At 36.5% G+C, this 19980-nt stretch overlaps 1 protein-coding gene across 1 annotated transcript; it reads left to right on the top strand.

Annotated features, from left to right (window-relative positions):
- The first annotated feature begins 1942 nt into the window (after nt 1–1942).
- Nucleotides 1943–19189, top strand: alg6 (ALG6 alpha-1,3-glucosyltransferase). The gene is made up of 14 exons (XM_007550862.1): nt 1943–2154; nt 2382–2466; nt 2569–2658; nt 3149–3237; nt 3668–3750; nt 3836–3900; nt 5098–5283; nt 6651–6786; nt 11129–11214; nt 12302–12386; nt 13161–13231; nt 14277–14345; nt 15667–15859; nt 18459–19189. Exons 1-14 carry the CDS (start codon nt 2073–2075, stop codon nt 18654–18656), a joined length of 1518 nt encoding a protein of 505 aa, XP_007550924.1. The 5' UTR covers nt 1943–2072; the 3' UTR covers nt 18657–19189.
- The last annotated feature ends 791 nt before the right edge of the window (nt 19190–19980 follow it).

The raw sequence follows: 19980 nt of genomic DNA on the forward strand, positions 1-19980 counted from the left end.
TGTTCTTAGGTTGCAAAGCCTGAGTTTGACTTGTCCAAAAATTTCAGACATCGTTTTTGTCACTTGGCTAATTATCTCAGTCTGTCTTGTTTGTCTATTTCTCCAGTTGACCTTAAGCTCAGTAATGAGGTAAGTTTTTTATGTTTGAAAAAATACTGTGTGTCTCAATGGAAGAGCAGGCACTCTATAGAGGGTATAGTCTGAGATTTGATTGTCAACCCTGGGTCATGTATGTCTTCCCCTTCTCTCTCTGTTCATTTTCCTGTCCAGCTTCTGATGAACAAAACCCAGAAAAACTCTAAAAGAAAAAAAAAGCCCATCGTATTTTTTATAAAATAAGTCACACAGTAAGCAGTGTTTTATAATTTTGATAAGACACCATCATTAAAAATTTGAAAGATAAGTCAAGAGAAGAAAGTTAACTGCTCAAAAGCCACATTTTAGACATAAAATTTATTTTTTTTTCTTATTATGACCAGAGGAACAAATTCTGATTTGTTCTGACAAATTAACAACAGACAGTAAGCTAAACCACACCTTTAAAACAAATGTGTCCAAAACATCTCACAATGTGGGAAATTTTAACAACTAGGCCATATCTACAAAACACAAACTAACACAAAGAAAGTGTGTTTAAATATTCAACAGACTCCTGTTGGCTGACCTAAGCAAACAAACATTTAACAGAACTCTCTGCAGATCACTGATTGTCATGGAGTTGGAGTTGAAAACGCCATCACTTGCTTCAACAAACCTACTTGAGGAGTATAAATACATCGGTGTTCATCTGGACAACAGACTGACATGGACATGCAACAATGACGCCATCACAGAAAGGGACAGAATAAGATGTACTTCTTCAGGAAACTTAGTTCTGTTGGTGTTTGCAGCAAAATTTTACATATTTTCTGTAGCTCTGTTGCAGGGTGTGTGTAATCTCTTCTACCATCATTTGTTGGGGGTAGCAGTATCAGAGTCAGGAATTAAAAATTTTTTTTAAAGAAACTTAAAAAGGCTAGCCAACCTGATAAATAAGGCTGGTTTGTTCTGCTGACCATTGTGGAATCACTGCAGATGAAAATCAAGAAAAGCATCTACTTCATGTTTTACACCAACAGTCTCTTGAGTCAGAGGCTTCTTCAGACCGTTGTAATAAAGACCACTACAGGACACCCTTCCTGCCCAAAGCCATCAGCATCTACAACAATTTTGAAGAATCTTGGATAATATGAGTTACATCAACATTTAATTTCCCTTTGGAATCAGTTAGGTATTTTTGAATTTTGATTTTCAGTATTATGCACTACTGTGTATAATTAAATCCTAGTAAGACATTTTGAAATCTTTGGTTGTAACATGACATGATGTAAAAAATATAAGTGGTATAAGTATTTTTGGCACTGTATAGTTTGTGTTCAACTTATTTGAGAATAATGTCTGAATTCGTGCAAAACGTAGTAGTTTTTTTTATACTTATTGAAATCACAAATTTCAAGCTTAAAATTACAAGGAATAATTTATTTATTTACGTATTTACTTTTTCTTTCAGGATAATTCCGTGATCTTTAGAGAAGATGACGTACATATCTACTGTCATATTATCCAAATAAAATGTTCTGCTAACTTTTTAGTTTCTAATAGCTAGAAAAATGCTGGCGTATTTAAATTTACTATAAATCGCGTTCTGTTAAATGGTGCATTCAATCATCACGGGAAAAGGAGTATCAGCTTTTGCATCTGCCCTGGTTAAAATTATATACGACAACCCTGAAAGACTTAGACTCTAAAACGATCTTTCAGATTTTCTATTACCGAAATTTGAGGGGGAGAATCACGTGATTAACGTTTTCTTGTCTTAACATTTGAGCGATAGATTCCTGTATCTCTGTTAATTCCAATTTTTGAAACGCCTCATTGCACTTCCTCCTCGCGTCAGAACTCTCTGACCAATGAGCTGGTGAGACGTAGCCTTGGTGGATGACGTGTACGGAAACGGACTCCTGACGAGTCTGAATGAAACTGTTTTTGTCGCTTGTTTCTAAAACAAAGTCCCGTTTTTATCACTTAGAGTTATGCAAACGTGGAGTTTAGTATCGATTAGCGTTTTACTCGCTGTTTTGGTAAGATGGGGCGTGTCGTTAAACTCATATTCAGGTAGGGAGAGTGTGAACCTGCATGTTAACTACACTAAGTTGTCTGGATTGTTTTAGTGCAGCTGCTTTGATTGTTTAGAAACTACCAGGAAGATGTACAGTGTACTACGCTTTTTATATTAAAAGAGTAAACTAGATGACTTGCATTACTGTCGATTGTTTGATTTTTTTTCTTTGTTTCATCACTAGAAGTTAACATTTACTGACAGGACAATAATTTCTGTATAGGTGCAGGAAAACCTCCCATGTTTGGTGACTATGAAGCCCAAAGACACTGGCAAGAAGTTACCTACAACCTCCCTCTTCAACAATGGCAAGTCTGACTGTTCTGGTGATCATCGGACCAGATTTTTGTCCTCATTTTTTTCTAAATCCAAATCCATGATCCTTTAGTAACACTTTTATTTTTCTACAGGTACTTTAACACCTCTGATAACGACTTGAACTATTGGGGTCTTGACTACCCTCCTCTCACCGCCTACCACAGCTGGCTCTGTGCTTATGTGTGAGTAATTTCATCATCTAGGCATAGAAACTTTTTTGGGGGGCAGGGGGGAGAAATTCATAGTTTTTAGATATAAAATAACTGTATACACAGTTGTCACAAAATCACAGCTTTGAAAAAAAAAATTGCCTCCTTTATTGAAAAAGATAGCTAACAAAAAATATGTGCTTCAAATTACACTTAAGTTTTTGTGACAGTAACAATTTTTACATTTTATTTCAATTTCCTATGTTTAAGCTGATCAAAAATAAGGAACAAATACAAGTATTTGGGGTGCCTTCTTAAGTCATTGTCCACCTGTCGGTGATTTTAGTTCATTAAGTCAGTAGCTGTTAATAATACAAATGTGCAATTTGTTTTCTATGCTACCAAAGGTTAGCTATTCATTAGTCCACAGGCAGAATCTGGCCGTTGTGATTATAGCATCTTGTATGTACATGTGTAATGCCAGCTGTGGCTATTGTGTGTTTCCTTTCTTTTCTGTTTGCAGAGCAAATATTCTAAACCCTGACTGGGTTGAGCTGCACAGATCCAGAGGCTATGAAAGTCCTGCCCACAAGTTATTTATGAGAACTACAGGTATAGTTACATCAAAACCTTCTGCAATGTTTGCATCATAATTCTGATGATGCAAACATCATCAGAATTAATTAACACAATTATTAACACAAATAATTGTGTTAATATTGCATACTAAAGAAATTTCTTTTTCATCAAGAGGGTAAAGATTTTTAATGAAAACTATTTTGTCATAATTTCCTGTACATATTAAATAAACATGCACTGATAAATGCACATTTGAATTTATAGGGTCATATTCCATTTACAATTCTTCTTGTCTTTTTTAGCTCTTTTTTTTTTTTTTTTTAAGATTCTAACAAACTTTGTAGGTCTAAGAGCTTTTTTAGCTAAAGCAACATTTTGTTGGCAGACACTAAAAGCTTTAGTCTGCCTTTCTTTGTTACTGGTTTCTTAAATTATTTTAATCTTGTTGTTTTCTGTTTTTTAGTCCTGGTGACAGATGTGTTGATATACATTCCTGCAGTTGTTTTATACTGTTTATACCTGACTGATGGCTCTGCTAAGAGAAGGGTAATGGTTGTATCTAAATGTCTATATAGTAATGTACTCTGAAGACCCACATGTAGTCATTTGTTTTTTGAATTTGTCTTTCTAGGTTTCCATTCTTCTCAGCATTCTTCTTTACCCAGGACTAATTCTCATAGACTACGGCCATTTTCAGTATCCTTTACGTGCAAATGTATTTTATTTATTTGTAAATTTATTGCAGTAAAGTTTTCAGTACTTTGATTTGTTTAAATGAAATATAGTCTGACTTTTAAGAGCAGCAGTGGAACAGCATGGCAAAGTATTACAATTAACATAAAGTATCAATCAAGTTGTCTGTCAGGTAGACCTTTTTCATTGCGTCTCAAAAAAATATTGAAGTGAATTTGACAGTCCACATTACCGAGTTACTGTTAGAACACAAAAATAGTGTTATAATTTTTTTTCATAAACGTTGCAAAAATAAACCTTAAACATAAGCAGTTGAAACTATACAGCTTCACCTAATATCATTCATATTCCGTCATGTTGAAGCTAATGCTAATACTAAAACATCACCATGCCTCCAGTGAAGCATTTGGTTCCTCTGGCACTAGAAACCTGATGTATGTATGTTAAAAGATGCACTCAGTCAAACATTAGGACATTCTTGGAAAATACCTCTTGCTGTCCATGAGACAGCTGAAGATTAGATCTCATTAGACCTTCAAAAAGGACAAGGATACTGAGTTTACCTCCAGTCCACTAGGACTGGGTTTCAGAAGAAATCTTGGAGGATACTAAAGGAGTCATCATGCTTGACTGACTAGAACTGAATGGACATTCCTCAGGAATGCCACCAGCAGTTGATGTCTGAGTATGAGTTACTTTTTCAACAGCTCAAAATAGCTAAAGGGTTCTGTGTTATGTTCTAAAGATGAATATCATGAAGAAGTTGAATAATTTTAAAGTTGCAGTAGTCATTAGTTTGGGTTTAATCTGAAGAAACCACTTCTGATATTAGTTATGTTGAACTATTTAAATTGTTCTTGGATTAGATTAAATTACACTTTATTAATTCCAGAAGAAAAAAAATATTTTTGTTTATTGCAAACAGATGTTTGTATATTTTTGACAATTAACCTAATTTCTTGGGAGGGTTGGGTAATGTTAGGTGCAAATGTAGGAGAATCTTGGCTACATTATGTGGCCCATTACATATTAAACACCCAATTATTTTCTAAAAAGTTTTGGTATTTCCTTACCGTCTATACTGTTTTTTATATTCTTTAAAAATGTCATAATTTCCACCTGTTTTCTTTTCTTTGTTGCTTAGACATTAGTAATGGTGCCTGTGAAAGTAGTTATTTGTAAAACCCTTGACTGTGTCGGGTATAATGGAGTGAGCCTGGGCTTTGCCCTGTGGGGGGTTCTGGCTCTGGGGCTGGGCTGGAACTCGTTGGGCTCCCTGGCCTTCTCTCTGGCTCTCAACTACAAACAGATGGAGCTGTACCATGCACTGCCCTTCTTCTGTTTCCTTCTTGGAAAGTGCATCAAAGCTGGGCTAATTGGGCGTGGGTAAGCGTTATTGCTTTACTTGTGCACTTTTTTATTTTTTATGTAACTTTTTTATTATTGGTTGCAATTTTTCCTTGGAGCAAGAAGGTGCTGGGTGACAATCCCAGCCTTTGGGCTTTCTGTTTGGAGTTTGCATGTTCTTCGCCTTTATGTGTCTGGATACTCCATTTTCCTTCTACAACCCAAAAACATGACTTTTAGGTGAACTAGTTACACAAGTTTCCCTTAGATATGAGTGCATGGTTTATTCATCCTATGTGGACTGGCGACCTGCCCACGGCGTTTCCTGCCTCCCACCCAATGACCACAGGAGCACCAGTACTACCCCCCACCTCCTGTAACGATTGATGGTGTTGTTGGATAGACAGCATACCTTAGAGGCTGAAAACATCATCTCAAACTTGGATACAATTAACTGTTGTTTTTATCTGAAAATGAGGCCAAATCCAAGGCTGACTGTCAAATGTGTAAACCAAACTCTAAAAATACTGAAAGAACAGTTGTTTAGAAAACCCAAAGAGAAAACAGTTTTCCGTACAATTGGGGAAATGGAGGGTGATTGCAAAAAATGGATCGGTGCTATGCATTAGGAAATATTAAATAATACATTTAGAAATGTTATATCGTCATAAAATACATTAAATATTATATTTAAAAAACTAGTTGGACTAATTTTTCAGTGTTCTTTCTCTGTTGATGTTTTGTTAAACTTTGTTTCTATGCCCAAACACCTCCATGGAAACTCCAATCTATAAGATAATTTAAATTGATCCCTGTGATAACATGGTTATTGAAGAGTGCATTTGTTGATTATTTTGTTTTGTCAGTGAGCATGAATGTGTCAGCTGCAAGCCCACACTTGTAATGTGAGCCTGTAAGAGAGCAGTGTCTTCCTGAGAGTCACAGAATGACTGAGGTAATCAGATTGGATGCTATTACTAGTGTGTCCAGTGTCTGTTTATCTAGTAACAATGTACCAAGGGCATTTAGTAGCAAATGGAGTGCCGGATTAGGCCCCTGGGAAGATATGTCCAGATGACACTCTCGCCATGCCCAAACTCCTCAACTATGCCTGTGTGCGCAACTTAACCAGCAGCTTCACAGTTACAGCTGACAAGCTACTCTGGCCCCCACTGGGGACTTTCAGCTGATGCATTGCTTTCACTACATTCCTCAGCAGGAGGGTCAAACCCCAAATTTAGGACTTGCAGACAGTTTGTGCTAATTGTCTAGGGAAACCCTGCAGAAAAACTAAATACCCCAACAGGCATTTAGGTTTGTTTTTGTTTTGTTTTGTTTTGTTTTGTTTTTAATTTAAGTGATATAGTTTTACCGCCCACAATTAAAGATGTTTGTCTTTCATTTAGGTTCGTCCTGTTGGTCAAAATTACTGCCACAGTGTTGGTGACTTTTGGCCTCTGCTGGCTGCCCTTCCTACCTGACAACAGTCAGGTCTTGCAGGTGGTCAGGAGGATCTTTCCCGTGGCTCGTGGCTTGTTTGAGGTACAGTGCAGTATGTTGAATCTAAACTCTGTCAAGATAGATAGATAATTCATTAAAATGGCAGTGTACACAAATTACTTAAAAGTGCCTTATAGTAAATAAGGAAACAAAGGTGACGAAAAATGTCTTAACAAGAAATTGTATAAAATGATGAAAACCATTAAGACATCATGTTGAAAGATTTGTTAAAATGCAAACTAAAATAAAAACAAAAAAAGTATTCCATGGAGAAATCCATTAAACAGTAATGTTTTAGTCCTAAATTAATATTATGACACAATATGATCCATGTTCCTGGTGTTAGTCATAACTCCGACTGCTGCATTTCAGTTCAGCTGCCTGGTATATTTATGTTACTTTTTGTGTTATTTAGAGACCAGTAAAAACAGCATTACAATAATCTAAGCAATCTCCATATTATGGAAGCCTTCAACTTTGGATATGTTTTTAGAGTGGAAACAGGCAAATTATTCTTGAAATATCTGTAAGGACACCTAGGTTTCTTTTCAATGCAATTGAGTCCTGAGCTGAAGGCAGTTATGGGACCAAAACAATGACTTATGTCTTCTCTGCATTAGGTTGGAAGTCATTCTAAATCATCCAATCAGTGGTATGGATACACTTAATTAGTAGCATTCAATGACTATCGTCAAATGGGGCAGTGAAATTTGAAGTTTTGTATAATCACCACACAGGTTAGAAATGTTTAATCTGAGCATGGGGGAACATTTAGGCATTGAAAAAAAGTGGCTCAAGAATAGAGCCTTGCGGAACTCCACATTTGGTTATTGCTTAAATTTGTAATTACTAAAACTGCATCAAAGATGTGTAAGGTGAGCACTTATTGGGAAATTACTTTTGTCAGGTATCGGTTAAAAACCTGGTGATCATTACCCCATCCAGCGTCTGGGACCAGATCAAAAATATCTCTAATAATTATATCAATGTGATGTTTATTATTAATCACTTAACTAATCAACAGGCAATATTTAATCTTCTCTTTAAAGTAATGTGTATGAAAGCTGGATGTCGTTTCCAGTAAAGGACCAGTAAAGGAATGATTTTAAACTGAAATTCCTCTTCATTCTTGATTTTTCTGTGTAGGAGTTTTTTGGGGGATGAGTCAGGAGTTGCAGTTTTATAGCCTGTGACATTTAACAGTTTGTTAATTTTATAGTGGTTTGACACCAAGTTATAGCATCAGTGCTGTGACTGATGCTTTCATTGACGTCATACTCAACCCATGAGGCATGCCTCGTTCCCTACACGATGTTCCCAACTTTTAGCATAGTGAATAGCTTTCCAGCCCTTCCAGTGCTTAGCTGGCTGGAAACAGATACCCCACTGGATCAAAGAAAACAGTGGAATAAAATGGTGAAAGGTCAAGAGATCGGTTTCACCCTATCCCTGGGAGGTGTTGGGATTCATGATGTACAGTAGGAGGATGCAGATAAATCTAACTAATTTATGGCCGGATTGTTTTCAGCACTTCATAGTTCAGCCGTGTTCCAGCCATATGGACCGATGAGAGGGGCGAGTGATACACTTAAAGGCATATCAGAGCACATCGGACAGCTGGTGTCCCACTGCTGACGGCATGGTTGGAAAAAAAAAAAAACACAAACACATGTGTGCTTGAGTGTTTCTAACACTCATTTTGTACCGTGACTGCTCAGTTAAATAGGAAGTCACTGGTGCATGATATTTTACAAAAGACAGGGATGATGGAGAAAAAGAAAACTTTAACACTCCCGAAATTCCGGTGTTGAAAGGTGTCATGGAAGAAATGGGGTTAAAGTGACCGTGTATGCTTCTGTTTGAATGTTTAGGTGACAGCTCAGAGGCCGAGGTTTGCAGCTCTAGTTTCTGAAACCTTGTAACCCTGAATTTTCTAGTCCCGGTCCCCGAGGCGACACCTACTACAAGTTGTCAAGGATATGTGGCGTAATTAGATGTTGTGCTGTCGGAGCAGGATGCATCGGGACAGTATTTGTTCAGCAAAATGATTCAAACATAGAACTTGGGCTTTGATGACAGCATTGAAAGGCGTCCTGTTACATATGAAATCACGCACTGCAAACAGAAGGCCCGAGTGGGGATGACAACGACGACTGAGCGGTGGTCCCGTCGACTTCTGGGAGGGAGCGGTTGTAAGTTTACCCATTGAACTGCATTCTGCTGTCTCATGTTGCTGCCTGCTCACAAAAATGGCACCAAACGCTTCTCCCTGTGAAATTCCTTTCTGGCTTCAAGACTTGCATTTGCCAGTGGGCTTCTGCCTTCGACGTGGTGTCCAGGAACATTCCCGCAGTGGTTGTTTGATGTTGAGAATGAGAGGGGAAAAAGGAAAGGATGGGGCTGTGAAAACACAACCCTAGACAATTTGGTGCTACTGAAGAGGACACCATTAAGAGCCATACAGTTGTGCAGTAAAGCAGCTGTAGCACGGAGAGGAGGCCAGGAATAGATTTTCTCGATAGGATCACACTTAAACACAGCTACAGAGGAAATATTTAGTTGATCTAAACATGTGTGATATCATGAGCACACTGGTGGCTCGGATCTTATTTTAAGTGATCCCTTAGCGTCCGCCTAAGCACTTGACCTCCTCATTTGATCTTAACTACAGCAACCACACAGCTGTCATGAAGTTTGTAGCATACTTTATCTATGACAAGATTTTTTTTTTCAGATTCTTTAGTGCTGTTACAATAAACTATATTATGTTTTTTAAATAATCACACACAATATTTATTGTAATTTATCCGAAATCTTTCTGATGAATAAATTACTTATTTTATCATAGAACAATGAACTTAATTAGACCTGCCTAAAGATAATAATAAAAAATACTTGTAGTTGGTAATAGCTTGATAATTAACTCTGTTTTCTAGTTTCTCATATTTGCCAGGCAGGAGAAAAAGAATCAACATACAAATTAGGAAGGAAAAATAAACACATCACTATTTACTCTGCTGTTAGAGGGGAAAAAAAGGAGAAAACTTAAGAAAAACATAATCCATTTTTTTCCTCTGATAGCTCTCTAACTTAATTAAGGCTTAATTTTCTACCTACCTCTGATTTAACAGGAAAAGATGACTAATTTAAAGTTTCTAAACTACCCTTTGCACCATCAGCTTCCAACACCAAAACTGCCACTAAAGAAAACATGTAATGTCTTACTGTGGCCCAGAATCAGCTTTGAGGACGAAGGCTCACTTGCATCTAATTAATTCATTTTAATGCCACTCGATAGATTCATTTTGGAGTTTAGCAGAGGTGGAGATATTGACACAGCACCTCTGGTTCTGGGTGAATGGTCGGCTGTTTGTTCTGGTTGTTTGTTTGAATGCTTTGATGCAGGGGTCTTCAAATCCAGGCCTAGAGGTCTGGCATCCTGCTACTTCAGCACACCTTACTCAAAGACTCTAGAGAACTTGGCTGCACACTGAGGAGCTAATTTGCCCATTTGATTCAGGTGTGCCGGCTTAAGGACACATCTAAAAGTTTCAGGACAGTGACCCTCTAGTCCTGGATTTGAGGACCCCTATCTTTGTGGATGCACACTTTGGATTAGAGATCGGGTGACACAAATAAAAAAACTAAACCAAATTCTTCACCGGAACTTCACACAAAGAGTCAAGAATAGCAAAACGTTTGATCGAAAGTAAAATATTTCTTACAATTGAATCTCAACAAGCTGATGAATATTATTGACTTGTCTGACAAATCTTCTTATTGGTTTTGGTTGTTTTGCGTCTCTGGACTAAGTCAGAAGTATGTATTAAAAAAACTCTGAATTTGGGTTTCACATCGATAATTATGAGGATAAATTAAATGATAAATTTGTATTAATATCCTGAATTGTTAGTTTTGGTAATTTTAAGTTTCTTTTGATTTATATTTTCATATGTTAGAATTTCCTGATTTGTTTTATGCTCATTTAAAGATGAATATTTTAAAATTGGCTTATGGTTTATGTGGATTATATGTTAATACATTTTTGTGTATAGTAAGATTCCTTTTGGAATAATCCACATTATTTAGTCTGTCTTTGTTTAAATCAAGTCCGATTAAAAAAAAAATACTGTTATAATGGCTAAAATATGTTGCTGTGTTACACTGTGGACACAATCATTAACATTCATTTTGTGGAAGAGAATTAATGTGCATAATCAATTAAAAATATTCAATGCTAAAACAGAAAATTTACAAAAGAAAAAAGTAACAGTTGATTGCTTTTTGTTTCTAATGGTGATCTGAGATAAAATCACCACTCAAACATATGTTCCTAATGTTGTTTTTGCTTTCTGGTCATGTGTGTGTGTGTGTGTGTGTGTAGGATAAGGTGGCTAACACATGGTGCAGCCTGAACACCCTGATAAAGATCAGATCCATTCTGACAAGCGACTCTCAGCTTTACCTCAGGTAATCCTTTTATCTGTGAAACAACTTCATTTTTATTCCACATTTGTCCTCCTGACACCTCTTTATTTTTTCACTGTCATTTTTCTAACTCATCTCTCCTAAATCCCTTTTTCATTTTACGGGAAAGCTGAGCTTGCTCTTGGAAATAAAAACAGGTTCGAGGGAATCAAAGCGGATAATCCCCGAAGCAAAGCACTCACGAGAAACTTTGAACAACAAGCTGCATTTGTTTTTCCAAATGTTAAATTGAAATGCTGAAGGCCCATAGGGTTATCATAAAAACAACGACTAATTCTGCATTTGTCTCTCATGAATCATGTTTTTGCTAAAAGCTGAAACCCTGCGCACTTGGTGTAATGAACTCGGCCCAACAGTTACGACATGGCGGAACCTGCTTAAATAACCCAGTGGGCTAATTTTAGGAGTCTAGTGTTTGCAGCATGGACACGTTTCTTCTAGACTGCTAAAACCAGGGATTAAGTTGGACCTCTTATATTGTTGGGTATTTCAAACAAATGTGTTTGTTGGTCAATAGATTGGAATACTAAATACTCTAGTGTGATTATGCAGTTTATGTTGAACAAATCAGCTGTGAAAATGTGACTCGCATATTTCTGTAATGCAAAAGCCTGTTCTGAAGAAAATCATTTATACTAAGCTTACTTTTGTACATCTTATAATATGTACTGATTATATTACTTTTGAAATCTATTTGTTTTGCTTTGCTGTGTTTGGATCTCTCTTTATTTCAATAACCTATGATTTGTAGTACGAGCACATTGTTGCCGTCTCACATAACTAACCCTTGACCTCTCTGAACATTTATACACATTCACTCTGACACATAAGTCTGTCTCTTCTGGTCCCTGTATCCCCAGCAGGTGACAATTGAGGGGTTAAACTAATACTGACTAACCTTCAAGAACAATTATTATTTGGTCAGTTCTTACATGTCAAGAGGTCTTAGTTTCAGAGCAGGTGCTGCCCTAGAAAGATATGCACACAGCAGTGTGTGCAAGAGTGTTTTTGTCATTTGTTCATTTAGATTTACATTTTGAAAATTATTTTCCTACTTTATGTGTTTCAGTTTGGCTTTCACTCTCCTAGCAGCACTTCCATCCTCTATCAGACTGCTGATGAAGCCCACTTTCTGGAACTTTAAATTGGCTTTGGTGAGTGCACTTTGGTAGCAATAGTATGTCTTACAGAACTATTTATACCCCTGAAACTGCTCACAGTAACTGCATTTGACAATGTTTTCAAATTTGCTGATGTTTATTGATGTGGAGACAGTGAAGAAAATAGAAAAAATAACATTTCCGATCATATTGTCAATTTTGTTTTTTTTTAATTTGCCACCAGTAGCTGAAATTCATCATGACAATGATAAATCAAAACTCTTATAAGATTTTTTTTTATGATGAACTATAAACAATACAAAAAGTAGGTGCTGTAGTTGGATCAGAACAAAGTTGAACTTAATCTTTCATAAATAAAATGGTGTGGGTCTGGTAAGCAGACCTACTTAGAGGTTTACTTTCTGGTAGGCTAAATTCAGCCAGACCTACAATTGAATTGTAGCTCTGGCTTGTGTTAGGACGGCCCATTCAAAGCCCAGGACTAAACCCTGTTGAGCATCTGTGGAAAACATTGAATACAGTTTTTCCTCAGATCTTCAAATCTGACTGAGCTTGAGATGCTTTCTAAAGAAAAAAAAATGCAAATATTTAAGTCTTTGTGCGCAAATATGGTGAAGAGCATCCCTAAATTCTTGCTTTCATTTTACAATTATGCACCACTATGTGTAGTTTACTCTATGAAATTCCTGTAGCATTGTGAAATGAACCCTTTTGCAAGGAATGTATAATTAGCCTTTTTATATGTTTTGCCAATTTATTCTCTTTGTACATGTTTTAATTAAGTTTTTAATGATTCTTTGCTCTCAGGTCAACTCATCTCTGGCCTTTTTCCTTTTCTCCTATCAAGTTCATGAGAAGTCCATTCTGTTGGCTGCCCTGTAAGTTGTTGTGTCTGAGTTGTTACCACCCTTATGTCACAGGAGGAGGGTCCTTGGTGGAACTCTAAGTTAAACCAGAGCCTTTCTGAGGGGAGTTTGCCTTCTCTTCTTATCTATTCTTGAGTTTTCTGTTTGGTGACATCATTGAATAAAGTTTTCTCACAAAGGATACATTTTAGAACAATGTAAAAGTGAGATAATTCCTCTGCTGATGTTATAAACCTCAAATTAAGGTTAAATTTATGCCCAGCCTTGCTACATTATCCACTCCTGTTTTTATACTTCTAGTCCAAGTAATCATCCTCGTGATATGCATTGTGTAATTTTAGAGGCGGGTCATACGATAGTTTCAGAGCTTGGACATGTGGCTTAAAATGTGTTTTGTACATTATGGTTTACACTCCTACTTATAAAGCTGTAGGCAGAGAGTGAAACCCGGGATAGACTTTACGGCATGGGATTTAGTTCCTGAATCTGGGCTCATCTATTAATCTAGATCAGTGTAGATTGTTGCTTTATTAACTATTGAGTTATATCTCCCACCTGTCCCCTTGAATCAATCAGTAGTGCATGCCCATAGATTAGGAGAGAATGGTAGGCAGCAGCTCAGGGTGTTGTTTGCGCAGGATCAATTATTGGGCTGTAACAGGATCACCAAAGAGCGCTGACTGTAATTATGGGCTCAGGGACCGTTGGAAGGTTCCTCTGTTGGAGAACAGTGTAGAACTGAAGCTGGTAGCCTGCTCCAGTTATAAACAGGTTATAAATAGGTTTATATACAGACACACAGATTTTCTCTTTGTTGCCACAGCTGTTTTTACATCTTAAAATTTAATAAATAGTCATTAGGAATCAAAGATGTGAAATTATTTCTCAACAAAATACACACACTAAGTGTCTTGTTACAGCTAACACTGAATTCATGGTTTTTGATAGTGTTTATCTTATTTATCCACTTAGCTTATATCTAGTTTATTTTCATTTGCTATGTTAGTGCTTGAGAATCAGCTTAAAACTGTGTGCCATCACTTTTTTGTCTCTTCAGCCCAGTCTGCCTCCTTCTGAATGAATTTCCACTCATGTGTGTTTGGTTCCTGCAGGCCTCAACTTTCAGGTAAACAAACTTTCAACAGCAGAAAGCAAATTAAACCTTAAAGTTGCATCTTATTTTTGTTGTTACCATTTTATTATAGATAGTTTATTTTTTAAAAATTGTCAGTTCTTGCCATACCAGCCCATTCAAAACTTTTTACAATGGAGCCACATTTACCAAATATTGAGAAGCTGTAAGGCTTGTGGGCCTGTTCACCTTTCAAAGACGTTACAGTGAATTTGCTAAATATAAACACTTTAATGAACAAAATCTGATACACCTCACTACAAAACGGAAATGTTTTGGAATTGGGTGTTGTACCAAGATAATGATCCAAAATATATGGCCAAAATAAGTGTCAGAGGATTCTGTTAATAATTAAATTGGACGATGTGTTATTGGTCTAAAATCTGAATCAGACTGCCGTGATTTGAATGAATCTTCACTGTTTTTTATACAATTAGTTGTGATTTGAAATTGTTTGTCCTGTAAGGTGCAAACCCTAGAACTCTCTAAAAAGATGGCTGATAATATGGGCCTAGATAAGAACACCATGAATGGAAAAAGAGAAATTGCAGTGCAAATGCTGCAACTAACTTTCACCAGCTGTTGTTAAATTCTTCCGGCAGGGCTAATTGTTGTGCGTGTGGTTTAGGATAAGGATATGTGGGGCTTACACAACATGCTCTGCATGCCTGGTGTCCGAGTGTGCTGTGTAGGAGCAGGAGCTCCGTCTGGAACTGTTCATAGTACAGTCTGACTTGGGCTTTCACATTATCTCTCCAGACTCTTTCATTTAAAAAAAAAATACATCTTTTGTTTATATAATTGGCTGATGGAATGCTTGAACAGTGGCCATTTTACGGGTGAATGAACCCAGTCTGCTCACATCGAGGAAGTATGTATTTCTTAAATGTTAAACATTTAGCTGCTGAATGGAACTTTTTAGTTTGAATAAGTAGATTGTTGTGCAGAGAGAGGTTTTTCTAAGCCGGGTGTTGTGTGTTTACTATGAGCCAACTGTTGTTCTTGCTTCTCCCCCGCTGCTAAACTGAGATAAGCTCTGCGTGAATGTCATAACCGTCTCTCCTCAGGGGACGTTCTGCTCATAAAGGCCTGCAGGATAAAAATGTTTCGATTGCTGTTGCTTTTCTTTAACCTGGTATGGTTCTGAACTGAATCAGTTTCTGTTGGAAACAATCAAATTTTGTGGAACTGTTACAAATATATATATTTTTTTCTAATTTGTTTGCAAAAAAATCTGCACATCTCAAGTTGTAGATAGTACTCGTCAGGTAAAGGCTAGACTATCAACCCGCATTGTTTCTTTCCTTCTGTCAAGCATGCTCCCTCTTTTCCTGAAAGACGGCCTTCTGGTTCCCTACACCGTCACCTTTCTGGGGTTTCCCTTCCTCACCGTCTACTTATTGTCCGCTCTGGACGACTGTTCAGAGGACGAGCTGAAACTTGGTATCTGTGGCAAGCTGTTTCCTTTGATACCCAAAATTCACCTGGCTTGTATAATGAAATGGAAGGTGAGTGTGGCCTATGATTGCAAAATCTACAAATGCTTCTCGTTTTTCTCTAGGGGCCTAAAGTCTTTTGGAGGGTTTTTATCAACCCCATTCACTTACACCGGACTAACCACAGTGAAGGAGAAAATGTATCAAATAATTAGTAAAAGATGTAAATGTTAAAATATTTTTATCATTATTTTGTCCAATCATTTGGTTGCATGTTTAATTGGCAGTTTAAACAAAGATCATACTGAATATTTTTTTATGCCTTTATAGCTTTAAGAAAAAAAAAGGGTCGTTTATATCAGCCGTTTGTGTGAGAACAGCAGATAAAATCTCTGATGCAGCTCAATAACCTCAGTGAGTTAATAGGTGTGGCTTTAAAGCAAGAATTCAGTCTTTCAGAAAATATTTCTATGCATGTATCCAGTAACATGTAAGCTGGCTTGGCTGTAAAAAGAAGGGTGCTGATTCGAGGATCCCAGGTGCCTTATATTTATTTCTAAAGTGTCTCCAGACCTAAATTGCAACGTTGTCAGAAGATATGTCCAACTGTATAAATAAATATCATCTGCTGGTGTAAGCTTTGTAAGCTGTCCTGGGACGACCGCTGCTGCCAGCCTTAGAATTATTTATCACTTATTTGAGTTTCCACAGCATCTGAAGTGGCTTTGCCGCCAACTCCTTAGCGACAGCGGTACCGGTAGGGTGTCAGAGATTAAGAGAAGGTGTCTTTTTATAGGACATGTCATAAACACAGGTTTGCCTAGATATATTTATTTACACAAGCAGCATAAATAGTGAGCCCTGACGATGGAGATAAGGTTTCATTGGTTTTGGGTGATGGAGAAGAGAGGGCATGAGATGTTTCCTCTATAATAATCACAGACTTATTTTTTGCTTCACAAAGCAAAAACAAACACAAGTACTCCAACTCCTACAATCCCATCTGTTACTAGTAACTTTGTATGACAAGAAAGGAATGGTTACATGGACAAATAGTGATCAGTAGGCAATATGTAATTAATGATATAATTATATTTTATATAGAGTTTTATCAATGTATTGACATTCACCCAATACTACATTTTAAAGTTTTCCCAAAAACCTTTTTTGAATTCATGATTCATAGGTTTGCTGTTGATTCCACTAAGACAGAGGTGAATAGCCAGATAATTATTTAATGTTCCTCAAGTTATTCATCACATACTTGGCTTTAATTCCTTCAAATCCTGGGATTGGTCTCTTCAGGTAGGAGACAGAAACATCCTGAAGTTCAACTTTTAAGCTTCTGATCAGCAGAATAATTTTAAAATCTAGTTTTCAAATAAAAAAGAAACAAGAAACAGTCCCTTGAGATAGAAATTGATCATTGTAAATAAAAATATATACTTTTTCTAGTGTAATTAATTTCAACTGGAATTATCAACTATCTATTTTTGTTAATCCGTTGACTCATTGTGTCATATAATAGAATAAATCCTTCTAAAGAAAAAGCTTTGTGCTAAAAATTATAGTATTTTTCTGCGCCACAAATGAAAATGATTTATTTATTTGACTTCACTCTTAAAGGCAGGAATGAAGAAAACAATGTTGTAATGACGAGTTAAAGGTGGGTAAATGTACATACACTGACAGTCAAAAGGACTCTGGCACAATCGCTTCCACAGTTTTGTCTTGTGTAAATGACCAAACGACGTCTTAATGAGATTTAATCAGAAAGAATCATTCAGTCTCTCCTTGAAGATATTATTTCCACTTTATTCTCAAAATATTGGCTTTAATCTTAAGATTGTTTTCAAAATTACATTATTTTTTAAGCTAAATTTTTTTCACAAACATTTCAAGTTTTTCTCAATAGTCTGACTTAATTTTTGCATTCAAATATTTACTTTATTCTCAGTATTTCGACACTGCATCCAGCACAAAGAACTGTAAAGAATTTTGTATTGTCTAAAAATCCTAATGTTGATGAATTATGATAGTTAACAACGATCACATTGACTAGTTTCAGCAGCCCTAAGCTGCTGAAAAGTAATTATAATCATCAAATAATAATTATCAAAACGTAATATTGTTTCCGTTACAGCATCTTGAAACTTTTTTGCCTGGAACTTAATTACTCTCAACCTTGCAGAACTGTTTGTTGGGTACATTTCAACTTCCAGTTCTTTCTATGAAAATAATATCTTAAGACAATTTGATGGTTACTATTTTTTGTCTTGAGTTTTTTTGCTAACTGAATGTGTGAGGGAGAACTGAGGGGTGGGGGAGATAAAAAGCAGTGCATTTCACCAATAAAACAAAAACTGATGATTTTGTGAAAATCATGAAACCTCCCTACTACAGGTGCTCCCTGAAGCAGTTTGTTACTTTGTTTTTTAGTTTTTACTATGATACATAGAGTATAAACAGAGGGGACTTTACAGGTTCCTGAAGGAAAACCAAAAGTTAATGTTTACCTGTCATTAAATGTTTTACCAATCCTGAGCTCTGTAGCTCTACGTCCTCCGTGATCATGATCATTTGACCACTGATGCATCTTTGTGCAGTCCTTGCAACATTTTGTTGTCATTTCATATTTTTGACGCATCCATTCTGTCTGTGTGGTTGATAGTTCTACATCAGCATGGCTCTCATGGCTGTTTTGAGCGTCCTGAGTGTAGTTATGGACCCGCCGCCACATCTACCAGACTTGTTTCCCGTCCTGGTGTCAACGACCGCCTTCATGCACTTCTTGGGAGTATTTCTACATTTCAGTATGGTTCAGTTCATGGAGCCACCCAGAAAAAAGAGCCGAAAGAAAAACAACTAAGCTATTTTCTTTAGGAAACTCAGTGTTACTCTGTGAGGCCATGTTGGCTCTGACCACTTACACTGTACATGAGGCTTTTCTGACTCTCAAATAGAAAAATGAGATGCGTTCGTATGAAAAGTATCTGTATTAATAACAGCAGATCAAAGAAAATTATGAGATCAATTGAAAAGAAAGAGTATTGGTGCTTTTCCTCTGTGGACCAATAGTGCATTCAAAATATTTTTAATTAATTGACTTTTTTGAAAGGGAAACACCAATAATGTGTGAGTAATGATACAAATTTACAGAAGAATATGTTGTGCAGCCTAAATATGAGACTTTCAAATGCCATGTCAATAAAAACTTGTAATAATTATGTTGGAAACTTAAAAGATGTTGATGTAATTGTGCTGTTACTGTTTATTTTGCCTCTTCTCTTGGAGTCTAGGGATTGTGATGAATGCATGTTGACCACTTTTGTATTCATGCAAACTTTCCGTTTTCTACTGTGCATTTCTATTCATCATTAAAGTTATTTTGTACAAACGTAGTTTTCATAAAAATGAATTCATATTTCTCACTGTGCTGAAGTGAACATCATTTTTAGTGGCGTGTTATTAAATAATTAAATTCAAACCGGCTTCAAATAAATTGTCTACATTAGCCAAGTAGTGCGCTAAAATCACCCTCAAAGCCCTGGTGGAGACGGAGATCATAATTAGACGGAAATTATATCTTTCCAAGCTTTTATTCAACATCATTAAATATTAATTATGAGCCCTTGATGCTACAAGGGTCCTCCACAAAAGACCTGCACATTTAAAACAAAACCCGAGACAGGAGAGGCCTTAAAAGGTTTGATGGAAGGTGACATATCTGAGCATAATGCTATAAAGTTGAAATACCACACAAAAAAGGTACAAGCAATTTCTTTCTCCAATCTCTGTGCGAGTTAATGACGGGCATAAAAAAATCCATTACAACTATAAATGTTATCGGGTCAGCGATGGGGACATGTGGATGGAGAGACCAGCCGGCTGCTGGTAATGTGCTGCAGGGATAAATAGAAAGCCTACATCTGAGTTAACTGTTACAACAAAGAGGCAGGAACACAGAGGGACACTTATGCAGCTGCAAAAAGTTTAAGAAGACAAATTGTAAATGTATTTTTTTTTAAATTATTCTAAAGAAATTATTCTAACATCTTTTGATCAATGAAATTTATCAAATGAAGTGATAAATGCTACTCGTAGGATCACTAGTCAGAACATTAAATCTTGATAGCGTGGCTCTGACTTTTGGGCTGAATGATTGCAGGCAGCTAACAGCCTGTAAATATTGT

Source organism: Poecilia formosa, unplaced genomic scaffold (genome assembly GCF_000485575.1).
Source record: "Poecilia formosa unplaced genomic scaffold, Poecilia_formosa-5.1.2 Scaffold38, whole genome shotgun sequence".
NCBI lineage: Eukaryota > Metazoa > Chordata > Actinopteri > Cyprinodontiformes > Poeciliidae > Poecilia > Poecilia formosa.

Excerpts from the sequence above, each read along its gene's own strand:
- alg6 (XM_007550862.1), top strand. The coding sequence starts at position 2,073 with ATGCAAACGTGGAGTTTAGTATCGATTAGCGTTTTACTCGCTGTTTTG. Across the intron at positions 3,751-3,835 it reads ATGGCTCTGCTAAGAGAAGG|GTTTCCATTCTTCTCAGCAT; the intron begins GTAATGGTTGTA and ends TTGTCTTTCTAG. Across the intron at positions 3,901-5,097 it reads ATAGACTACGGCCATTTTCA|GTATAATGGAGTGAGCCTGG; the intron begins GTATCCTTTACG and ends TGACTGTGTCGG.